Source organism: Accipiter gentilis, chromosome 33 (genome assembly GCF_929443795.1).
Source record: "Accipiter gentilis chromosome 33, bAccGen1.1, whole genome shotgun sequence".
Lineage (NCBI taxonomy): Eukaryota > Metazoa > Chordata > Aves > Accipitriformes > Accipitridae > Astur > Astur gentilis.
In genome coordinates this window covers 11,852,472-11,871,761 of record NC_064912.1, presented here as the reverse complement: position 1 = coordinate 11,871,761, position 19,290 = coordinate 11,852,472, and the positions used below count along the sequence as shown (strand labels likewise).

The 19,290-nt window shown below is 36.9% G+C and overlaps 2 protein-coding genes across 3 annotated transcripts in view; one reads left to right on the top strand and one right to left on the bottom strand.

Moving 5' to 3' along the window:
• DNAH3 (dynein axonemal heavy chain 3) overlaps positions 1–19,290 on the top strand; it is a 65,857-nt gene that overhangs the window by 45,126 nt on the left and 1,441 nt on the right. The window contains exons 43-60 of the mRNA XM_049791259.1: positions 155–449; positions 896–1,075; positions 2,090–2,213; positions 2,306–2,462; positions 3,420–3,563; positions 4,166–4,832; positions 4,956–5,121; positions 5,461–5,677; positions 6,607–6,789; positions 7,687–7,885; positions 8,782–10,923; positions 11,869–12,094; positions 12,424–12,668; positions 14,106–14,222; positions 15,288–15,442; positions 16,212–16,379; positions 17,801–17,943; positions 18,529–18,733. Coding sequence (XP_049647216.1) covers positions 155–449; positions 896–1,075; positions 2,090–2,213; positions 2,306–2,462; positions 3,420–3,563; positions 4,166–4,832; positions 4,956–5,121; positions 5,461–5,677; positions 6,607–6,789; positions 7,687–7,885; positions 8,782–10,923; positions 11,869–12,094; positions 12,424–12,668; positions 14,106–14,222; positions 15,288–15,442; positions 16,212–16,379; positions 17,801–17,943; positions 18,529–18,733 — 5,733 coding nt within the window. The remainder of the gene's footprint in view (positions 1–154; positions 450–895; positions 1,076–2,089; positions 2,214–2,305; positions 2,463–3,419; positions 3,564–4,165; positions 4,833–4,955; positions 5,122–5,460; positions 5,678–6,606; positions 6,790–7,686; positions 7,886–8,781; positions 10,924–11,868; positions 12,095–12,423; positions 12,669–14,105; positions 14,223–15,287; positions 15,443–16,211; positions 16,380–17,800; positions 17,944–18,528; positions 18,734–19,290) is intronic.
• LYRM1 (LYR motif containing 1) overlaps positions 9,859–19,290 on the bottom strand; it is a 28,766-nt gene continuing 19,334 nt past the window's right edge. Inside the window, exon 5 of one of the 2 annotated variants that reach the window (XR_007504532.1) lies at positions 9,859–9,971. The gene's annotated coding sequence lies outside the window, so the exon portion shown is untranslated. Of the gene's footprint in view, positions 9,972–16,485; positions 16,506–19,290 lie in introns of those variants that run through there. The other variant, XR_007504536.1, reaches the window with a different exon arrangement.

The following is a 19,290-nucleotide window of genomic DNA, read 5'->3' as shown; positions in this document are numbered from 1 at the left end:
CCAGAACTTTGTTATAGCCTAAGTTTTCAGAGAAAAGAATTTTTAAAAAATGCATTTGTCCTATAGGCTTCCTGTAGTTGCTTGCAAATATTCATGTTGATTAAGGTATTGGATGTTTGATTTTCATGTGCCATTTTACTTTCCTGTGTAACAGGTATCTGAGCTGATCATTCCAACAATGGAAACTGCCAGACAAATGTTTTTTCTTAAAACATATGTGGAGCATGATGTCCCTTTGCTTTTTGTGGGTCCCACTGGCACTGGAAAATCAGCTATAACAAACAATTTTCTACTACAGCTTCCAAAGCAAAAATACATCCCAAGCTTCATCAACTTCTCTGCAAGAACTTCTGCTAACCAAACCCAGGATATTATTCTGTCCAAGCTGGATAGAAGAAGAAAAGGATTATTTGGACCTCCTTTGGGGAAAAAAGCTATAATATTTGTGGGTAAGACAGCTTTTTTCAGCGTTTTTATATCATTTTAATTCTGGCTTTAGGCAAAGGAAGTGATTTCACTGACACTGATAATTTTGGATTGCCTCAGTGCTCTTTGGCTTTTTTCAGGCATCCAAACAAGGATTAGCACTGCCCCCTGGTGAAAGGTTTCTAACTGTTTAAGTGGTGGTTGTCTTCAGAATAGTTCATAGTGTTGCAGTGTGACACGAAATAAAATAAACCAAAATCACCAACCACACTACGTTAAACCATCACCTATAAATATGCCTGTGAAGTATAATGTCATTTGATTCTGGTTAGTTTAATGGGAAGCAAGACTAGCAAGACACAACCTTTTTCTACCTCTAGTTCAAGTTATTTTTAATTCTGAGCTTTGAAAGAAAACTGTAATTCCTAAACACTGAGGTTTTTTTATTCAATGTCTATGTTCTCCATAGATGACCTAAACATGCCTGCAAAGGAAGTGTATGGAGCCCAGCCACCTATAGAGCTTCTCAGACAATGGATTGATCATGGTCACTGGTATGACAAGAAAGATACATCCAAGACTAATATCATAGATGTGCTGCTTGTTTCAGCTATGGGTCCACCTGGGGGAGGCAGGAATGATATTACAGGTAGAAAATACATTACTATGGCAAGTAGTTATCTAATTGACTGAAGTTAAAAGACAGGTTCTGTTTTGCTGATGACAAATTCTACATTTATCTATTACTTGTAAACCTACAGATATATTCACTGGCTGGGTCATTCCAAATAGAAGTATGTATGCTTGAGGTCAGATCTATGCCTTTTCCAGGAGGAGTTTAATCAAAATTAGAAACAATGTTTTTAATGTTGGTTAAACTATGAATGATGAAAATAATTCTAAAAGTAGAGAACTGGACACTTTTTACCATTTTCTATTCTTTGGAAAAGGGAGGGAATACATCTTCTTGCCAAGTCTTTCTGGCAATTCACTTCTGAAATTGTATCTCTTGCTGCTAAGATAGGCTGCTTGCATTTACTTACAAGCATGTTGCCTGCAAGTCCATGACGCCTGTCATATCACCATGAAGGAGGTTATGTTTTCTAATGAAAAAGTTATGTCGGTAAAAGCCCTTATGTAGCTACAGCTACACTGTTATAAGGCACTTATGCTACTTTGCTTCATATAAACACTCTAATACAGGTATAACTGTATGTGCTCTGAGGAGGCTTTATTAAAATAACTATTCTGATACAGCTAAATTTGTAAAATTTACTAGTGTATAGACTGAATTTTTTTAGGTAAAAACTGATAACAAGATACTTGATTTTGTAAAGTTTATTGTGTCATAGCACAATCAACAGGGCTAATGTGAGCTGAAATTTAAATTTGGGTAATAGTGGCCTTGTTGTAACGGAGATTCATATTTTTCATATTAAAACCAGTTATTCTACGTGAAATACTGATATAAAATCTAACCCAATTTATATTTCTTTTGCATCACTATTGGGGCAGAAATTTGCCAGAAACAAAATCATGGAGCTGTAGGCAAATTCAAATGTTGTTGTTTGAGTGACTGTCAATCCTAGAATATGCTAGCTGATAGGTGGAAAAATGTTTGGACTTTCCTAAATCTTTCTGCATCTTTTTGTGTGTATTACAGGACGCTTCACGCGGCACTTGAATATTGTATCTATCTGTTCTTTTGATGATGACACATTAACCAAGATTTTTACTGCAGTTGCTGATTGGCACTTTGGCAAAGGCTTTGAGCCTCTGTTTCTAAGGTAATGTGATATATTTCCTGTAACACCTTTGTCATCTTTTCTCCTGTGATTTATCTGCAGAAGTTAAAATTGTATCTCTTTTCCTTCTTAAGGCTGGGTAAAATAATGGTCCAAGCGACAATGGTGACTTATAAAATGGCGGTTGATAATTTTCTCCCAACTCCTTCAAAATCCCACTATGTCTTTAATCTACGGGATTTTTCCAGGGTTATTAAAGGAGTGCTGCTCTGTCCACACACTCATTTGCAAGTAAGTTGTAGTTTGTTTATGTTGCTGTAAGAAAGAGCAATGGAAGAAGTAAATTATTTTTTAATACCAGTACGTAAACATCTCAAAATACATGAACTGTGGTTTCAATAGATTGACAAGGTTTAAAATTAGGATAGTCCCTGAATACCTTGCTATATATTTTCTGTCTGTCTCTGAAGGAGAGAGATGTCATTTTTGTTAATATTCTTTATATGTATTACAGTTGGGCCCAGAGGTCCAAGGCCCATCTGTTAAGGCCTGTACATCAAGTCAGACAGACCCTTCTCTTGAACTTGCAAACTAAATATACAAAAGAAGCAAATGTGGGAAAAGACTTGGTATCTATCTTTTACAAACGGCAAGGTCATCAGTGACCAAGACTGAATAATTTAGCCCCGAGTTTGCCTGTTGTCACAAACTACAAATGAATACTGATAGATGTATATGATTTTCATCCATCTACTTTTTTATCCATTTTCAGTAAAATGTCAGGTTAAAGAAGTATTAGAAGTTTTATTTCTGCTGGGGAGATGTTTTTGCTACAGAAACAGAACAAAACAGCTACAAGCTATTCAGGGGAAATCTTGGCCAGCAACAGTTTTTGGGCAGGGCTTGGGCTAGAACCCATGAGCCATATCTTTGAAAGATTTATTCTTTACTGTATGTTGGAAGGGTAGGGAGATTTGATACAGTAGAGAAAAATGCTTTTACATAAGAGTCCCAGTTTGTATGGGCAGGAAGGACAAAATGGTACCTACCTGAGGAAGCTGGTTAAGTTAGCAGATGCTGAGCCATGTGCTGAATGGCTTGGAATGGAAAGATTCCCACTGAGTTTAGTACAAGATATAGCAGGGTCCAGATGGACATTTCTGTCCTTTTGTTTTTAAACAAATCCTGTCTGAGCTGTATTTACCCATTTTCTTGTATTTACCCATTTTCTTATATTTACATTTTCAGGATGGAGATAAACTGATCAGACTTTGGATTCATGAGGTTTACCGAGTTTTCTATGATCGCTTAGTTGATGAGGAGGACAGGAAGGTATTCTTTCAGATGGTACAAGAGACAACATCAAATACCTTCAAGCAGAGCTTTAATAAGGTATTTTTGGGTGCTGGGACCAAGAATGAGACTGATGCATTTTCAGAAATACTTAGTCATTGAGATTACATTAATATTGGACACATTTTTAATTATTTTGATCAGTGCATTTAAAAAGTATAGATGATCTTCTATTCAGTATTGAGTATTATATATATTCTTAGTCAAGTTAATAGAAATTACTTCATATCAGAATGATTCATAACTTCAAAAGGATTCTGTGTTAGTACAGAGGACTATCTGGAATAAATGTGTTACCCAATATTTATCTGGGCTTTTGTTTAAGTTAGTATTTGGATGAGCCAAAAGGAGTAGTGGGTATTTTTCAGAGAAGCCTTTTGGGAACTTGTCCCATGTTTGACAGCGAAATTTCTCTGCGAAGTATGCATATGTGGAAACTTGCATGTCAACCTACAGCACACTCCCCATTTAGGTGTTTTTTGTTTTGTTTTGTTTTGTTTTGTTTTTTCCAGACTAAGGTAATAAGTAGAATAGCTGGAAAACAGTGCTTCCCACAGTATTATTACTATGTGGACAAGAATGATTATGACTTTAAGGAAAATAATTCTCTAATTATCTGTTGATTCTTGTCTTTTCCCTAGGTACTGAGTCATCTCTCACCTACTGGAAAAATCTCTGATGATAATATTCGCAACCTGTTCTTTGGAGACTATTTGAAGCCCGACAGTAATGTAAAAGTGTACGATGAAATCACAGACTTAAAGCAACTGACAACCGTGATGGAATACTACCTTGAGGAATACAACAATATCAGCAAAGCACCAATGTCTTTAGTCATGTTCAAGTTTGCTATTGAGCATATCTCAAGGATATGCAGGGTATTGAAACAGGATAATGGACATCTGTTGTTGATGGGGGTTGGCGGGAGTGGCAGACAAAGTGCTGCCAAGCTAGCCACCTACATGAATACCTTTGAACTCTTTCAAATTGAAATTACGAAGTCCTATGGAGTCAATGAATGGAAAGAAGATGTTAAACGAGTCATGCTGAAAGCAGGTGTTGGTAACAAAAATGTGTCCTTTTTGTTCTGTGATAATCAAATAAAGGATGAAGCATTTGTAGAAGATATCAACATGCTTTTAAATACTGGTGATGTGCCTAATATCTTTACAACAGATGAGAAAGCTGAAATTGTTGAGAAAATGCAAGGTGCAGCAAGGATGGAGAACAGGAAAATTGAAGTCACTCCCCTTGCTATGTACAATTTCTTTATTGAAAGGGTGAAGAAAAATTTGCATATTGTCTTAGGTCTGTATACAATGTGTTATTTCTTAGAATGTTTTTTCTTACGCTTAGTTTTTGATGCTTCCTAACTGCAAACAAACTTAAGTAACAATTGTTTTTTGTTTGTTTGGTTGTTTTTTTCCCTAGCCATAAGTCCTATTGGAGATGCATTTCGGAATCGATTACGGATGTTCCCTTCACTGATAAACTGCTGCACCATTGATTGGTTCCAAACCTGGCCTACAGATGCTTTGGAAATGGTTGCTAACAAGTTTTTAGAGGATGTTGAACTCGAAGATGACATTAGAAAAGAGTATGGGTTTATCTGTTGAGAAACATATGAAGCAGATGTTCATGTCCCTCCCCTTCACACCCCCAATGTACTTGATCAGGAAACTGTCCTTATAAATGGACAAAGCTAAGCCAACTCTGGGATTTCAGTGCAAGACAAAGATACCTAGATATATGTACCTGATGTTTCTGAAAATCAGGCCACTCTTTGAAAGGAGTCTAAAATATTTCTTATAATGGGGAAAAAAAAATTTCTGCCTTCACTAACACTAATATAATTTTATAAGCTTAGAGTAATTTCCTCATAATTAACGTAAAGACAGATTGTATTTTCATAGTAATGTGGAAAAATTTTCTCTAGGGTTGTGTCAATGTGCAAATATTTCCAAGAAAGTGTGAGAGAGCTCTCCATCAGCTATTACACTACACTGCGAAGACACAACTATGTGACACCAGCTTCATACCTAGAATTGATTCTTACCTTTAAGACTCTGCTGAATAGCAAAAGGCAAGAAGTTGACATGATGAGAACTCGTTATCTTATGGGACTTCAAAAACTTGACTTTGCATCTTCACAAGTAAGTTTCAGATGAAAATACTGAATATGTGCCATATGCATACTTTACTATGGGGTCTGTATAAGCTGATTAAAACTTATAAAAATAAAACTTATTAAATTCCCTCTTCACTATATTCATGATGCTACTGATAATTTTCTACAGAAAGCCAGCAGGAGAAGTTAGTCATTTTAAGAAATTGTGGTATGTAAGTTGAGATTATAGCACTTAATAGAAAGCTAAATGAAATTGATGGTATTTATTAAATGTTGAAGGAATAAGCCTTACAAATCTCATTATTTTCTTAAAACCTTATATGGAGAATCCATGCCTCAGCATTCTAGTACCTATTACCCCTCTCAAAATAGGGGAGAAGTTGAAGAATGTTGTAAGACAATAATAAAAGTTAATTCCCGAGTAGTTTCCCAATAGGAAATTGACCAGGTTCCAGGTAAATAACCCCCTTTTTCAACCCATGTGATCTGGGGATTGATCTTTCCAAGATGCAAAGTAAAGGGGCTTCCAGATACTTGCTGGATAAAGAAGAACAACCAGTTTGCAGCTGTTGCTAATTCTGTGTTTCCTTCCAAGTTTCTTTTGGCTTTTGTTTTCTACCTGTGCAATAAAGGATTGTTTGGGGTTCCATAAACTGAAACTGACTGTGAGGAAAAAAATACAATTAATCAATTTATTTCTCATTATTGAAATTAAGTGGATCATAAAAAAGCAAGTGTATTGCATAGATAATAAAATCCTCTTAAAAAAATCTATTCAGTTAAATAAAACAGCTCTTAGGCTAGAGAACTATTTTAATAATTATTTAGATCAAATGTCCCTTTTTAGATTGTATTAATATAGTGTCTTCTGATCTTTCTTCCTAAGATACCAAGATGAGAAATGCATGCAATGTTTACACAATTTTTTTCTTGATTTCCTGTTACGTTCATCAGGTTGCAGAGATGCAGAAAGAACTGACTGCCCTTCAGCCTGAACTGATTCAAACTTCTGCAGAAACAGACAAAATGATGATCCAGATTGAAAAGGAAACAACTGAAGTAGATGCAAAGAAAGAACTAGTGTCGGCAGATGAAAAAGAGGCTAATGAAGCAGCAGCTGTTGCTAAAGCTATTAAGGTAGTGTACAGGGGCTTGAGCCTGGAGCATGATGGGTTCAAAGTCTTTCCAAGTAAATGGGAGTTATGATGATGTGTTAATGGGATGATCCAAGCTCTTAAAGTAACAAAGTTGCAAGAGATGATGAATGACATGTTCCTAATATAAACAAGGTAAATTTTGGCTGTTTGGAGTATGACTGTATCTCACAGTGCTGCATAGCTTCCCTTTCTAGTTCACATCCCAAAAGCCGTATAGTTCTTATTTCTGTACTAATATATTCTCCTTCTCAACAGATTGAGTAATGAAGTTATACTGTTTCCAGGCTCAAAGACAGTTCGTTTAGAGTTAGCTGAGGTAATTTGGCATAGCGCTGCTTGGAGCCCTATTAGGCATAACCTAAGAGATACTGCCATAGCCAGACATCTGTAGTGCAGAATTTCCTGTGGGAAGCTGCAGGATTCCTCAATATTTTTTTGTAACTAGTTGGAAATGTCAGTGATAGATAAGGTAATTACTGAGATCTGAGTACATGGTAAAGAATGTAAGCTACACAGTATATATTTTTTTACCTGATCACCACTGTGAGATTTAACTAAGAACAACTCTATGTAAGCTGTATTTTAATTCTCCTTGTCAGACCAGAGAGACTTTGATCTTGAAGGCTTCTCTGGCTTTTTCAGCTATCAGTTCAGTTTATAGAAGTTACTAATTTCTCTAAAAAACTTCCCTCTTTAAACTGCACAGCCAAATTGTGAAAGTAGTTTTCTCTCCAAGAAACACAATGTTGTGAAGAGTCTTTTTATTAGGTACTTACAAGCAAAGAAGGTTCTCTGAGGCTGTGCAGTAGTGGGGTAATCAGATTGTGGACCTGGTATTTTATGAAGGTTTACAGGCTTCTGCCTAATGTCTTAACAGGATGAATGTGAAGGAGACCTTGCTGAGGCCATGCCAGCTTTGGAGGCAGCACTTGCAGCTCTTGATACCCTGAATCCTTCAGACATCTCTCTTGTGAAATCCATGCAGAATCCACCTGGTCCTGTTAAGCTCGTCATGGAGAGTATCTGTGTCATGAAGGGGACTAAACCAGAGAGAAAGCCCGATCCAAGTGGCAGTGGTAATGCAGTATTTGTTATCCCTGCCCTAGGAATGCTTGAGGTGCTGCTGAAGTGCTTCTGGCGTGAATGCAGCTATGTGCACTAAAAGTGTGTTTTGCTAGCAATGACTTAAAACTACATTGAATAGCAAAGAGCTGCTTTTGTCATTGTAACATACTGCCCTTGCTTGACGCTGTTGTACAAACTTTGTAAACATGATCCCAGTCATCAGCACAAAGTCATCTCTTCAACTTGCTTTGACCCAATCTTGAGATTTTCATTGCCTTGAGGAACTCTGGGAGCTGCGGTGTGCTGTGCACCATTCACCTGTATTTCCCCCTCTAAACCCTGGGGGTTATCAGTTATGCTGGGAGACAGAATTCTAGCTATACCCCTGCTGTAGGTAATTACTCTAACAAGCTCTTTTGTGTGGTTTATGTTGTTATTGTGGGATTGCACAGGATTTGCAAGGTAGGAGAGGAAAGAAACCTTCTTCTTTCACTTTTCTTCTACCTTATGCCCCCACAGTCCAACCCTTCATACTTGAAAATAAGTATTCTATAAATATCTTTCATTCAAAACTGTCTTATCTACATTAGGAAGGAATGCTTTTACATAGTTACAGATTTATCTGATAAACTATGCTAAGAAAGACTGTATAGTAATTTGTTTCCCTTATTTTGCTTGGTTTATTTAGAATTATTATGTAATTAAGAATTATGACATAAGTTAGTGATGCTGAAGTTCCTGTCTGGATTTCTTTAGGTAACGATTTTCCCAAACTAGTTAACAGTGGTTGCATAGTAAAATTCTGTTGCAAAATCATTGATGTTAATTCTTTATATTATGTTTAAGTATGTTTTTCAGTTTGAACATGCATGTTTTAAGCCTGATTTTAGTATTATTTGCAACATAGGTAAAATGGTAGAAGACTACTGGGGGCCATCTAGAAAAATTCTTGGAGATCTGAAATTCCTTGAGAGCTTAAAGGCATATGACAAGGATAATATTCCTCCCGCTATAGTGAAGAGAATTAGAGAGAGGTTTATTGATCATCCAGATTTTCAGCCAGCTGTCATAAAAAACGTCTCATCTGCCTGTGAAGGACTATGCAAATGGGTGCGAGCCATGGAGGTATATGATCGTGTTGCAAAAGTGGTTGCCCCAAAGCGCGAACGTTTGAGAGCTGCAGAAGGATTACTGGACGTTCAAATGCAGAAGCTAAAAACAAAACAAGCAGAACTTAAGGAGGTAGTTGATCGCCTCCAAGCTTTGAATGATAAGTTTGACAACATGAATGACCGGAAGAGAGAATTAGAAAATAATATTGAACTTTGTTCACAAAAGCTTGTGAGAGCTGAACAGCTAATTAACGGTCTTGGTGGAGAGAAGGATAGGTGGACAGAAGCTGCACGATTATTAGGAATTCGGTATGTAGACCTTATAGGAGATGTGTTACTATCATCAGGAACTATCACTTATTTGGGAGCCTTTACTATCGATTACCGCTTAAAATGTCAAAAGCAATGGCAGGTCCTGTGCAATGAAAACAACATACCATGCTCCAGTGATTTTAGCTTAAGTAATACGTTAGGGGATCCAGTCAAAATCCGTGCATGGCAGATTGCTGGATTGCCGGTTGATTCTTTTTCCATTGACAATGGCATAATTGTTTCCAACTCAAGAAGATGGGCTTTAATGATAGATCCTCAAAGGCAAGCTAACAAGTGGATAAAAAATATGGAGAAAACTAACAGGCTGTCAGTTATCAAATTATCTGACACACATTATGTGAGGACTTTAGAAAATGCTATTCAGCTTGGAACACCAGTCTTGCTAGAAAATGTTGGTGAAGAACTAGATGCTTTCATAGAACCCATTTTATTAAAGCTAACATTCAAAAAACAAGGAGTAGAATACATGAAATTAGGGGAAAATATAATTGAATATTCAAGAGATTTCAGGTTTTACATAACAACCCACTTAAGAAATCCTCATTATCTTCCTGAAGTGGCTGTGAAAGTTTGTCTACTCAACTTCATGATTACACCTTTGGGTCTTCAGGACCAACTTCTTGGAATTGTAGCTGCAGAAGAAAAGCCTGAGCTAGAAGAAAAGAAAAATAAACTGATTATAGAAAGCTCAGCCAACAAAAAACAACTAAAGGAAATAGAAGATAAAATCCTGGAGATCCTTTCCAGTTCAGAAGGAAACATCTTAGAAGATGAAACAGCAATTAATGTTTTGTCTTCATCCAAAGACTTATCTGAAGAAATCTCTGAAAAGCAAAAAATTTCGTCTGTAACTGAGATGCAAATAGATTCTACTCGAATGGGGTATAAGCCAGTTGCTATTCATTCAGCTGTTGTCTTCTTCTGCATCTCTGATCTGGCAAACATTGAACCTATGTACCAATATTCATTGATTTGGTTCATTAACTTGTATGTTCAATCTATTGCTAAAAGCAAAAAGAGTGAAGATCTAGAAGAGAGAATTAAAAATATAACCAATCATTTCACAATAAGCATCTATAATAATGTCTGTTGTTCACTGTTTGAAAAGGATAAGCTGTTATTCTCCTTCCTTCTGACAGTAGGCATTATGAAGGGAAAAGACCAAATAGATGATGAGGTTTGGCGTTTCCTACTGACAGGAGGTGTTGCTCTTGATAATCCTCACCCCAATCCAGCTCCAGATTGGCTACCTGACAAATCGTGGGCTGAGCTCGTACGTGCATCTAGTCTGACAAACCTCCAGGGACTAATGGAACATGTAAGAGAGAATTTTTCAAAGTGGAAACTAATATATGACTCTGTGAGACCCCATGAAGAAGCTTTCCCAGATGCATGGAGCACACTGATTGGGTTAGATCGCATGGTTATTCTCAGATGTTTGAGACCTGACAAAATTATTCCAGCAGTGCAGGAGTTCATTGTGGAAAATATGGGAAGAACATTTATTGAACCACCGACTTTTGATCTTGGAAGAAGTTACAGTGATTCAAATTGTTGTGCCCCTTTGATTTTCATATTATCACCAGGTGCTGATCCGATGGCAGGTGAGATTGGTATTAAAAAAATCTTTTTTTATCTGGTTAAAGGTCACTGAGTGTGACTAAGCCGATAACAGTGTAGGCCCCTTCGTTGGATCTTTAAAGTATCTTTAAAGTACAATACAGTGATGATGGAATATCAAACATTTGCATCTGCCCATATATAAACAATGATATTAAAATGCTAAAGGGTGGAATGAATGTAGTCGTGATGAAATGTCTAGGTGTCTGAGCAGCAATTTAGGGATCTAACAACTTGTAACATCCAGGCCAGTTTATAATTCATGCTTGCATTACAATTATTTCAGTGGGTGTTTGGGACTTGCCCCAGTCTTTGTTGCAACCCCTCCTCTAGAAAGTTTCCTCCCTCTCAGTTACTAATTAAACGGTGTATATGACCACACTTAAAAACACATCTGCTAAATGTCCTTTAAAAAATAACCACCCAGATTATTTTTAAATCTGGTTTTCTGCCAAAAGAATTGTAATATGGAGCCATAGCATAAGGATGTATTCCTAGGAGGTTGGTTTTGATGGGAAAGCTGGAGGGTTATTTTTAACCAGATCTAAAGATCCAATTTACAGCTCAACCCCCATAAACAATTGTACCCATGCAACAAAGAGAGTAGAGAGCTGTAGTGCAGGCTGGAACTGAGCACTCAGGGCTAAAGGAGAGGACAGGCATTTAACCTGGCTAGTTCCTGTTCGTTTGTTTTTAGTATTACTTTTTACACCTAAATTTTAGCATATGCCTCAGAAACACAGTGACTGATACAGCATTTGATACTACTTCTGGGTTGTTGAGGTGGGGTGGGGTTTTTTTTCAGTTGAGTAAAATATTTGTTGAATTTTGCCCCTTTAATTTTTTGCATTATAAAAACTATGAATATAACATAGATCTACTTTCTAACAGACTGTCTTTGTTTGCATGTGTGAAACTTGCCATCATAGGTTTGCTAAAATTTGCTGATGATGTTGGCATGGGAGGCGCAGGCATTCAAACTGTTTCACTTGGACAGGGCCAGGGCCCAATAGCAGCAAAAATGATTTATCAGGCTATTACTGATGGAACCTGGATAGTGTTACAAAACTGCCATCTTGCAACTAGCTGGATGCCTACTTTGGAAAAAATCTGTGAGGAAGTTATAGTGCCTGAGAATACCAATGATAAGTTCAGGTAGGAGTTTTAATATTTTACTCTTCTTAATGGGAGAATTTCTTGTTTCCTGAAGACACTAGTAAAAAGAAATGGAACTTCTTTTGTGTGAAGAAGTAAGTATAACATTCATATCATTTATGTGCAGTGATAAAATAAAGATACTTAATTAGGATGTCATCTTTTCCACCTGTCCAATGTAATCTACTTTATGCCTGGATTTTGGAACAAATTTAGATGTTGTTATTATAGTTAAGCAAGTAATAAAACTTAGTCTTCTGCAAATCAATGTTAAGGATTTGTCAATATTGATGATTTTTGGATAATGTGCTCTTTAAAATTCTTTTCAGGTTGTGGTTAACTAGTTATCCATCAGAAAAGTTTCCTGTTAGTATCCTCCAGAATGGCATCAAAATGACAAATGAGCCTCCAAAAGGAGTTAGAGTGAACCTTCTTCGATCATACCTTAATGACCCCATCTCCGACCCTGTGTTCTTTAGTAGTTGCAAAAAGCCAGAAATGTGGCAAAAACTGCTGTTTGGCCTTTGCTTTTTTCATGCTATTGTGCAGGAAAGGAGAAACTTTGGCCCACTGGGTAAGGTTGAGATTATTTTACAGGTTGTTTCAAAATGATTAGTAGTTTTGAAATGCATTATTGGAGCCTCTCTGTGAAAAGGCAGTATTGTTGTTAGCAGTATTACAAAAGTGCAATCTGTATTGCACAGAACATAATAAAGTTTAAAAGATGTTATTTGCAGGGATTCTAATACAGGCAAAGCTACTCTTGAAGCTACTAAAAGTATTACCCTGGGGGAGGACTAGAAAGTACCAGTTTTCCAAGTAAATATATTATACAGTAGTTACATTAAATTATAGCTTACTAAATTATTAATTTATTACTATAGTTCTTACGATTAAATCCAGTTCTGTTTTAAATTTTCGTAATTAAGATGTTTCTTCTTGAATTCTGCTTTTGTTATTTATGTGTATACTTCCTTTTATCAAAGCTAGTGCATTTGTTTACTTGGTATGAAACAAATTTATGTAGCTGCAGTGTGTTGTTTGTAACAGCAATGAAAATATATGTATCAGTAAGATTTGTGCTTCAGCTTTTTCTATAATCTTGAAATATTTAGAAAACTATTTAGAATTTCTACATAAAATGTAGAAATATATGGAATTATAGATTCCATTTTTATAACTACATAAAGTTTATGCTCTCCACTGGTGTACGTGAAATTCTCAGTCTTCCATTCTGACTGAGTCTGTCTTTGTCATAACAGGTTACTGTTATGAAATGTTATATTTTGACTGAAAGCCACTGTCCTTATTTTAATAGGCAACTGTTTAAATAAACGCTAGACTGCCGGTATGAAGATACTAGTTTATTGCTTTAAAGTAAAAATATACTTTTTGTAAGTGACAAATAGGTCACTTTCAAAAGCAACATCTACTGCTTAATGTGACTAGCTGTCTGGGAGAAGAAGGATTGTTGCAGCAATAGCCCTATTTTTTTGGTTTGCTCTAGGGGTATGGGTTTTCTGAAGGATTCTCTTACATGGAGTATGCTCCTGTGTGTTTTTTTTTAATTATACTGTTACCCTGAATGTCATATATAAACAGCATTAATAGATGGGCAGATTGATTAAAAATTAAAATCAATCAATGAATTAACACTATTGTTGTCATTGTCTCCGGATAGCAACAGATTAGCTGAAAGTACTGAGCAGGTCTGTATTCTGCTTAAGATAAAAAATAATTTTTCCAGATTGTGTGATGCCAAAATGCCTGTGCTTATCTTTTAATTATATAGAATGATGTAATAGTGCCTTAGGATACAATATTGTTATCCAGTCATATTGTCCCTCGTGCAATATTCAGCCTGGTAAATTCCAGGGCTGCTTCTAGGTACTGTCTAGCAGCTGTTACCTTCAGCTCTGTAGTAGCAGTATAGTACCAATACCATCATTTCCAGAGCATAGTCATCAGTACAGTGCACCATTGCCCTGTATATCTTTTCTGAATTGAACAGGTTGGAATATTCCATACGAGTTCAACGAATCTGACCTCAGAATCAGTATGCAACAGATCCAAATGTTTCTGAATGAATATGAAGAAATCCCATTTGAAGCTCTCACATATCTAACAGGTACAAGCAGTCCACCCTCTAACATGTGCTGACTTTGCTAGGCACTTTCAGCTAGTACAGTGATAACTGATGAGTTCTTGACAAATTGAGTGGATTCCATTCAGGTTTACTTTCTTGGCCTTCCACATACAGACAAGTTGAATCCCAAACCCTCAGATGTAATTGCTGTCTTGGTTCATATATAACTAGAAACATGACTAATGGTCCAGCAAACCTCCTGGTCTTTGTTTCTTATATGTCAAATAAAAATGTCAATGGCCTCTGTTTCACCTTAGCTGATAAATATGATCCTGACACAGTAAGCATTGTCAGTTTACCAGAGGATGTGATAATACTCATCAGTTTAAAGCAGGAGGTGTTGACCTCTGTAAGTAACTTAGTTGCTGTGGCTATTCACTTCTCTTTCTCCAGAAAAACAGCTGCTTCTTGGCACCTCCTTTGTCACCGTTATAAAGATCATTCCTGATTTTTGCTAATATTATGATTAGCTTTATGAAAAAGAATTTTGGGAGTCAGGATTAAATTAATAACTGTGAGCTTTTAGCTGTTTTCTGTACTTTGTATCAGTGGAAACCTCCCCTCATTGCTTGCCCATTACTTAAATATCTCCAACCCCTTCTGCACAGGGGTATTGCATATTTGTGATCCCTTGTTTTCTACTGTATACATTATTAATCAGGTTAAGTTTGCATGAAAGGAACAAGACAAGGATCAGCTATATAGCACTGTTCAGATTTTGACAGTTCTAAGAATTCTTATTTCAAGCAAAAGAGCTGTCATTTAAAACATCAGATTATTTACTGTGGCATGAGGAGGAGTTTCTCAGACCAGCTCATAGTGTTCCTTAAACCTTTCATCATCAAGACACACAAATTTGGCCCATTGTTCCAAAGGTGTTAAAGTGCCTAATTTCTATTGAATCAATTGAAGTATAGGACTTAAAAACTTTTGAAGATCTGGAGCTTCGGAACTTCAACTTGCTGGAGTTATACATTATTGCAAAACAATTTTTATTTATTCATTAACTTTCAATTTTTCATCCTGATTTTCTTTGCCCTTTCCCAGGGGAATGTAACTATGGAGGTAGAGTAACAGATGATAAAGACAGACGTCTTCTCCTGTCCCTTCTTTCCATAGTCTATAGCAAGGATATAGAGCAGGACAAGTATATGCTTGCAGCTGGTGATGACTACTACATACCACCACATGGTCCATATGAGGTGAGAAAATAATAGATGTAAATTATGTCTGAGTTACTGGGAAAAACCTTATCTACACTGTACTTTGATATCCTAAATACAACAAATAGAAAATTAAAAAAGTAACTTCACAAAGCCATGCCAGAATGTATCTTATGTATGAAATATGAATCTGGTACTTAATATCTAACACACTCCAATGGACATGTAGTGATCTTCCAATATTCTGATGTTTGTTGACGCAAAGAGCCACTCCTATGCATGTTTCCAGTACAGTTCTAGAAAGCCAATAGGAGTCAGGCTTCAGGATTTACAGGGTACTTTTGCACCCTCTTGGAACCACTTTTGTCTTGGAAGCAGTGATCAGGATGAGGAGTTGGAATGGCAAGTATATACTCAATTTTCATCCCCTTTTTCCCTTCTAACAACTGCACAGATATTACAAATGTGCTCAAATCCCACCTATTTGTGTAGCCTGCAGCTGTAGCGGTGATACATACAGCATCCTACCGTCCTCTATGACTCTTACCAGAGTTCCTTGTATATTTCTAATGTACATTCGTTTCTCTTGCTACTTACATGAGGGTAGTAAGAACAACTCCTCAGTGAGTCTTTGAATCATTCAAAACTTTTATATTTATCTCTGTGGACTAAGTCAATTCCTGGATGCATTTAACTGGGATCTAATGTGCTTGATTGTAAATGGGAAGGTTCTGTCCAAGTTGGGTTTACTGATAGTTTATGAATATAGCATTGCACAATTTCTCGTATCTAAATGTTTCTTTTACAGTCTTACATTGAATACATAAGAAGTTTACCAATTACAACACACCCTGAAGTGTTTGGACTTCATGAAAATGCAGACATCACCAAGGATAACCAGGACACTAACCAGCTTTTCCATGGAGTGCTCCTGACTTTGCCTAGAGAAGCAGGGGGAGGTGGCAAGTCCCCTCAGGTAACTGGGGAAGAAAGATCAACTTGCACTCCGGAAAGGTGCCCTTTCCTGTCAAGTCCTAGGTCTCAGAGTAATCCAACACCTCTCATCACATGACTGTGGCATTGAGAGTAGATGTGAACATTCCTGTAGAGAAGCAGACAGATTTGTCATGGAAGAACCTTTAAAGATGGAAGATACACTAATGACTTTGAATTTAAATTGGTTAATACCACACAACCTGGTTGAGTAGAACATGCAGTTTGAATGTTTCTTTCATGTTTTAAAATAACAGTGAAGTGCTTCATTTCAGTCATGAATTGTAGTTAGAATACAGTTAACAATCACATTTGGTAAAGCACCTCACATCGCATCCATGTCTAGGCAATTTTAAAGTATGACATTTAATTCCAGTCTACAAATTTCAATGATGGAGGTTCACGCACTGGCCTGACTTCATCCAGAAGTGGTTGTATGACCAACCGTCCCTGCCATTCTCACTGGGGGACAGACTCCAGAGTGCCAGGAGATTCTATCAAGTCATTCAGCCATCAGGCAAGTGACATAAGCCCATTGGAGGCAAAAGTTGTCTTCCTGGTGAAGCCTGTGCTATAATGGCACTTCCAGTCTGTTATTACTTATTGAATGCTTGGGTTTTGAGATGCAGTTTTTTGCTTTCCCTTGGCTGCTTCAGTTTCTACAGTCCCAAACATGTAACTGTGTTTGTGACTTGTGTGGCACAAAGAAAGGGGGCAGTTTGGCAGAATAGAATCACTTGCACACAGACCTCACTGTCATCTACCCCTCCATGGGACCTGGTTGTGAAGATGCTGGGAATTTCTTTCCTTCATCCTGTACTCAGGCCAAATCCATGCCCCTTTGAGACACAGATAAATGACCTTTCAAGCCCCTCAGATTTGACTTCCTATATTTTATACACAAGTGGATTCTTGAAAAGTGGAATCAATGGAGCCTCATTTCCTGTGGGGTTGTCTAGTGATCGTATTCTCTGACGTCTAATATGCTGTAAGTGTAACTTCTCTCCTGGCTGGGGTATTCATATGGTGTTCCCATCATTTTCCCCATGCTGCATGCTTTGTCTTTTCCTTCACTGTGGCAGTAGCAGGATTATGCTTCTCTGCCCTGCAGCCTGTTTCCTTAGAAGTTGCCTAAAACCTTTTTGCAAATTAAACCGAAATTACTAACAAATTTAAAATTATTGAGAAGGGAAAAGGAGCAAGCAGGCACATGCAGAGACAGACAGGATGATGCACAAAGAGAGGAGGAACATGTAAACACTATTTCTTTAGGAAAATGGACTAAAATACTTATGTGGTTATACAGAAAAAAATACAAAATCTATAGTGTTTTATGGAATTTATTGAATAAAAATAGGTGGAAAAAAGGGAAATCCCTCATTCATTGCAAACTTGTGATTTCAGGAAACTGTTGAAGATTTGGCGCAGGACATCATGTCCAAATTACCAAGTGACTTTGATGTTAAAGAGGTTATGAAGGTATACCCACTACTTTATGAAGAGTCCATGAATACAGTTCTTAGGCAAGAACTAATTCGATTTAACAGGTATGGCTCAGTGTTTCATGTAGCACTATTAATACTGAAATACGCTTGTGTGCATCAGTGCTAGCAACTCACAAGCCTTAAACAGTTATAAGCCTTTTACAATACATTGTTCTTAACATGATAGATTCTGCTTTGGATGAACCTTTTAAAAAGACTTGAAAGCTGCAGCTGACTACCTGAATATAGAAATAGTACCTATATTCTTGGAGTATGAACTTAAATCAGATTAGAGTTTGTTGTGTTGATGTAGGGCAGCCTACTTTATTATTTTTAAGTCATACCCAGGCCCCAATATTAACAGCACACTATGTTAATTAGTGTTACATTCTTTAAAGCTCTTGTCACTTGATTTCCCTTGTCTAGAATGGGAATTTTCACTACCTTTCATTTCTCTGTGTGTGTTTTTTCTTTGTTTGCTTTTCCAAAGTTAAGTAAGAGTTTTGATAACTACAGGTGAGATAAGGAATTTCTGACAGGATATTTACCAGCTTTGATCGGCCCTCTGTTCAAGTTGGACTTGCAAGTCTTTAGCCAGATAGTAAGAAGTAAATAATGAGATGACAATTTCTTTGTTTTTATCTGAAGGCTTACTGAAGTTGTTCAAAGCAGCCTCATTGATTTAGGCAAAGCCATTAAAGGCCAAGTGTTGATGTCATCTGAACTTGAAGATGTTTTCAACAGCATACTAATGGGAAAAGTACCATCAATGTGGGCTGCCAAATCCTATCCATCACTGAAGCCACTGGGAAGTTATGTGTCTGATCTCCTCTGTCGTTTGGCCTTCTTCCAGGTATGCTAAACTGATTCTGACAGGTCTACAGACTCAGTAGTTGAAAGCTGAATGGGTAAAATGTGTATCAGTGTTGTCCTCACTCAGCAGTACCCTTATAGCTCTGGATTGTGAACTACTTGCACATACTCATGACCAAATATACACTGCATTAACAGCACTGGAATTAGCTGGGCAATTGCTCAGCAGGGTGAGTTGGAAGTATAATCCTTTGGTGCTAATCCAGTGCTGCATTTGGTAGTTTCCATTCTTCTATTTCTAGAAGATGCATTTTACTTTGCATTACTTTACTTGATGTCTTAATGGATTCCCTGCTCAAGGGACACTGAAGCAGGTGTAAGAATGCTTTAGAAACAGTGTATAACAGGTACTTTTAAATTTTATATATGTAACGTGACTGTAAATCTCTTTCAAGTTTAATAAAAAGTTAGACCACTTCCACATGCTTTTTGAACAAGCTATTTTATTCTTTACTCACCCTGCCATTATTTCCCTTGCATTCTTAGCGCTCTCTTTAAATTACTTAAAATTTCAGATGTACCTTAAATAGCTGAGGT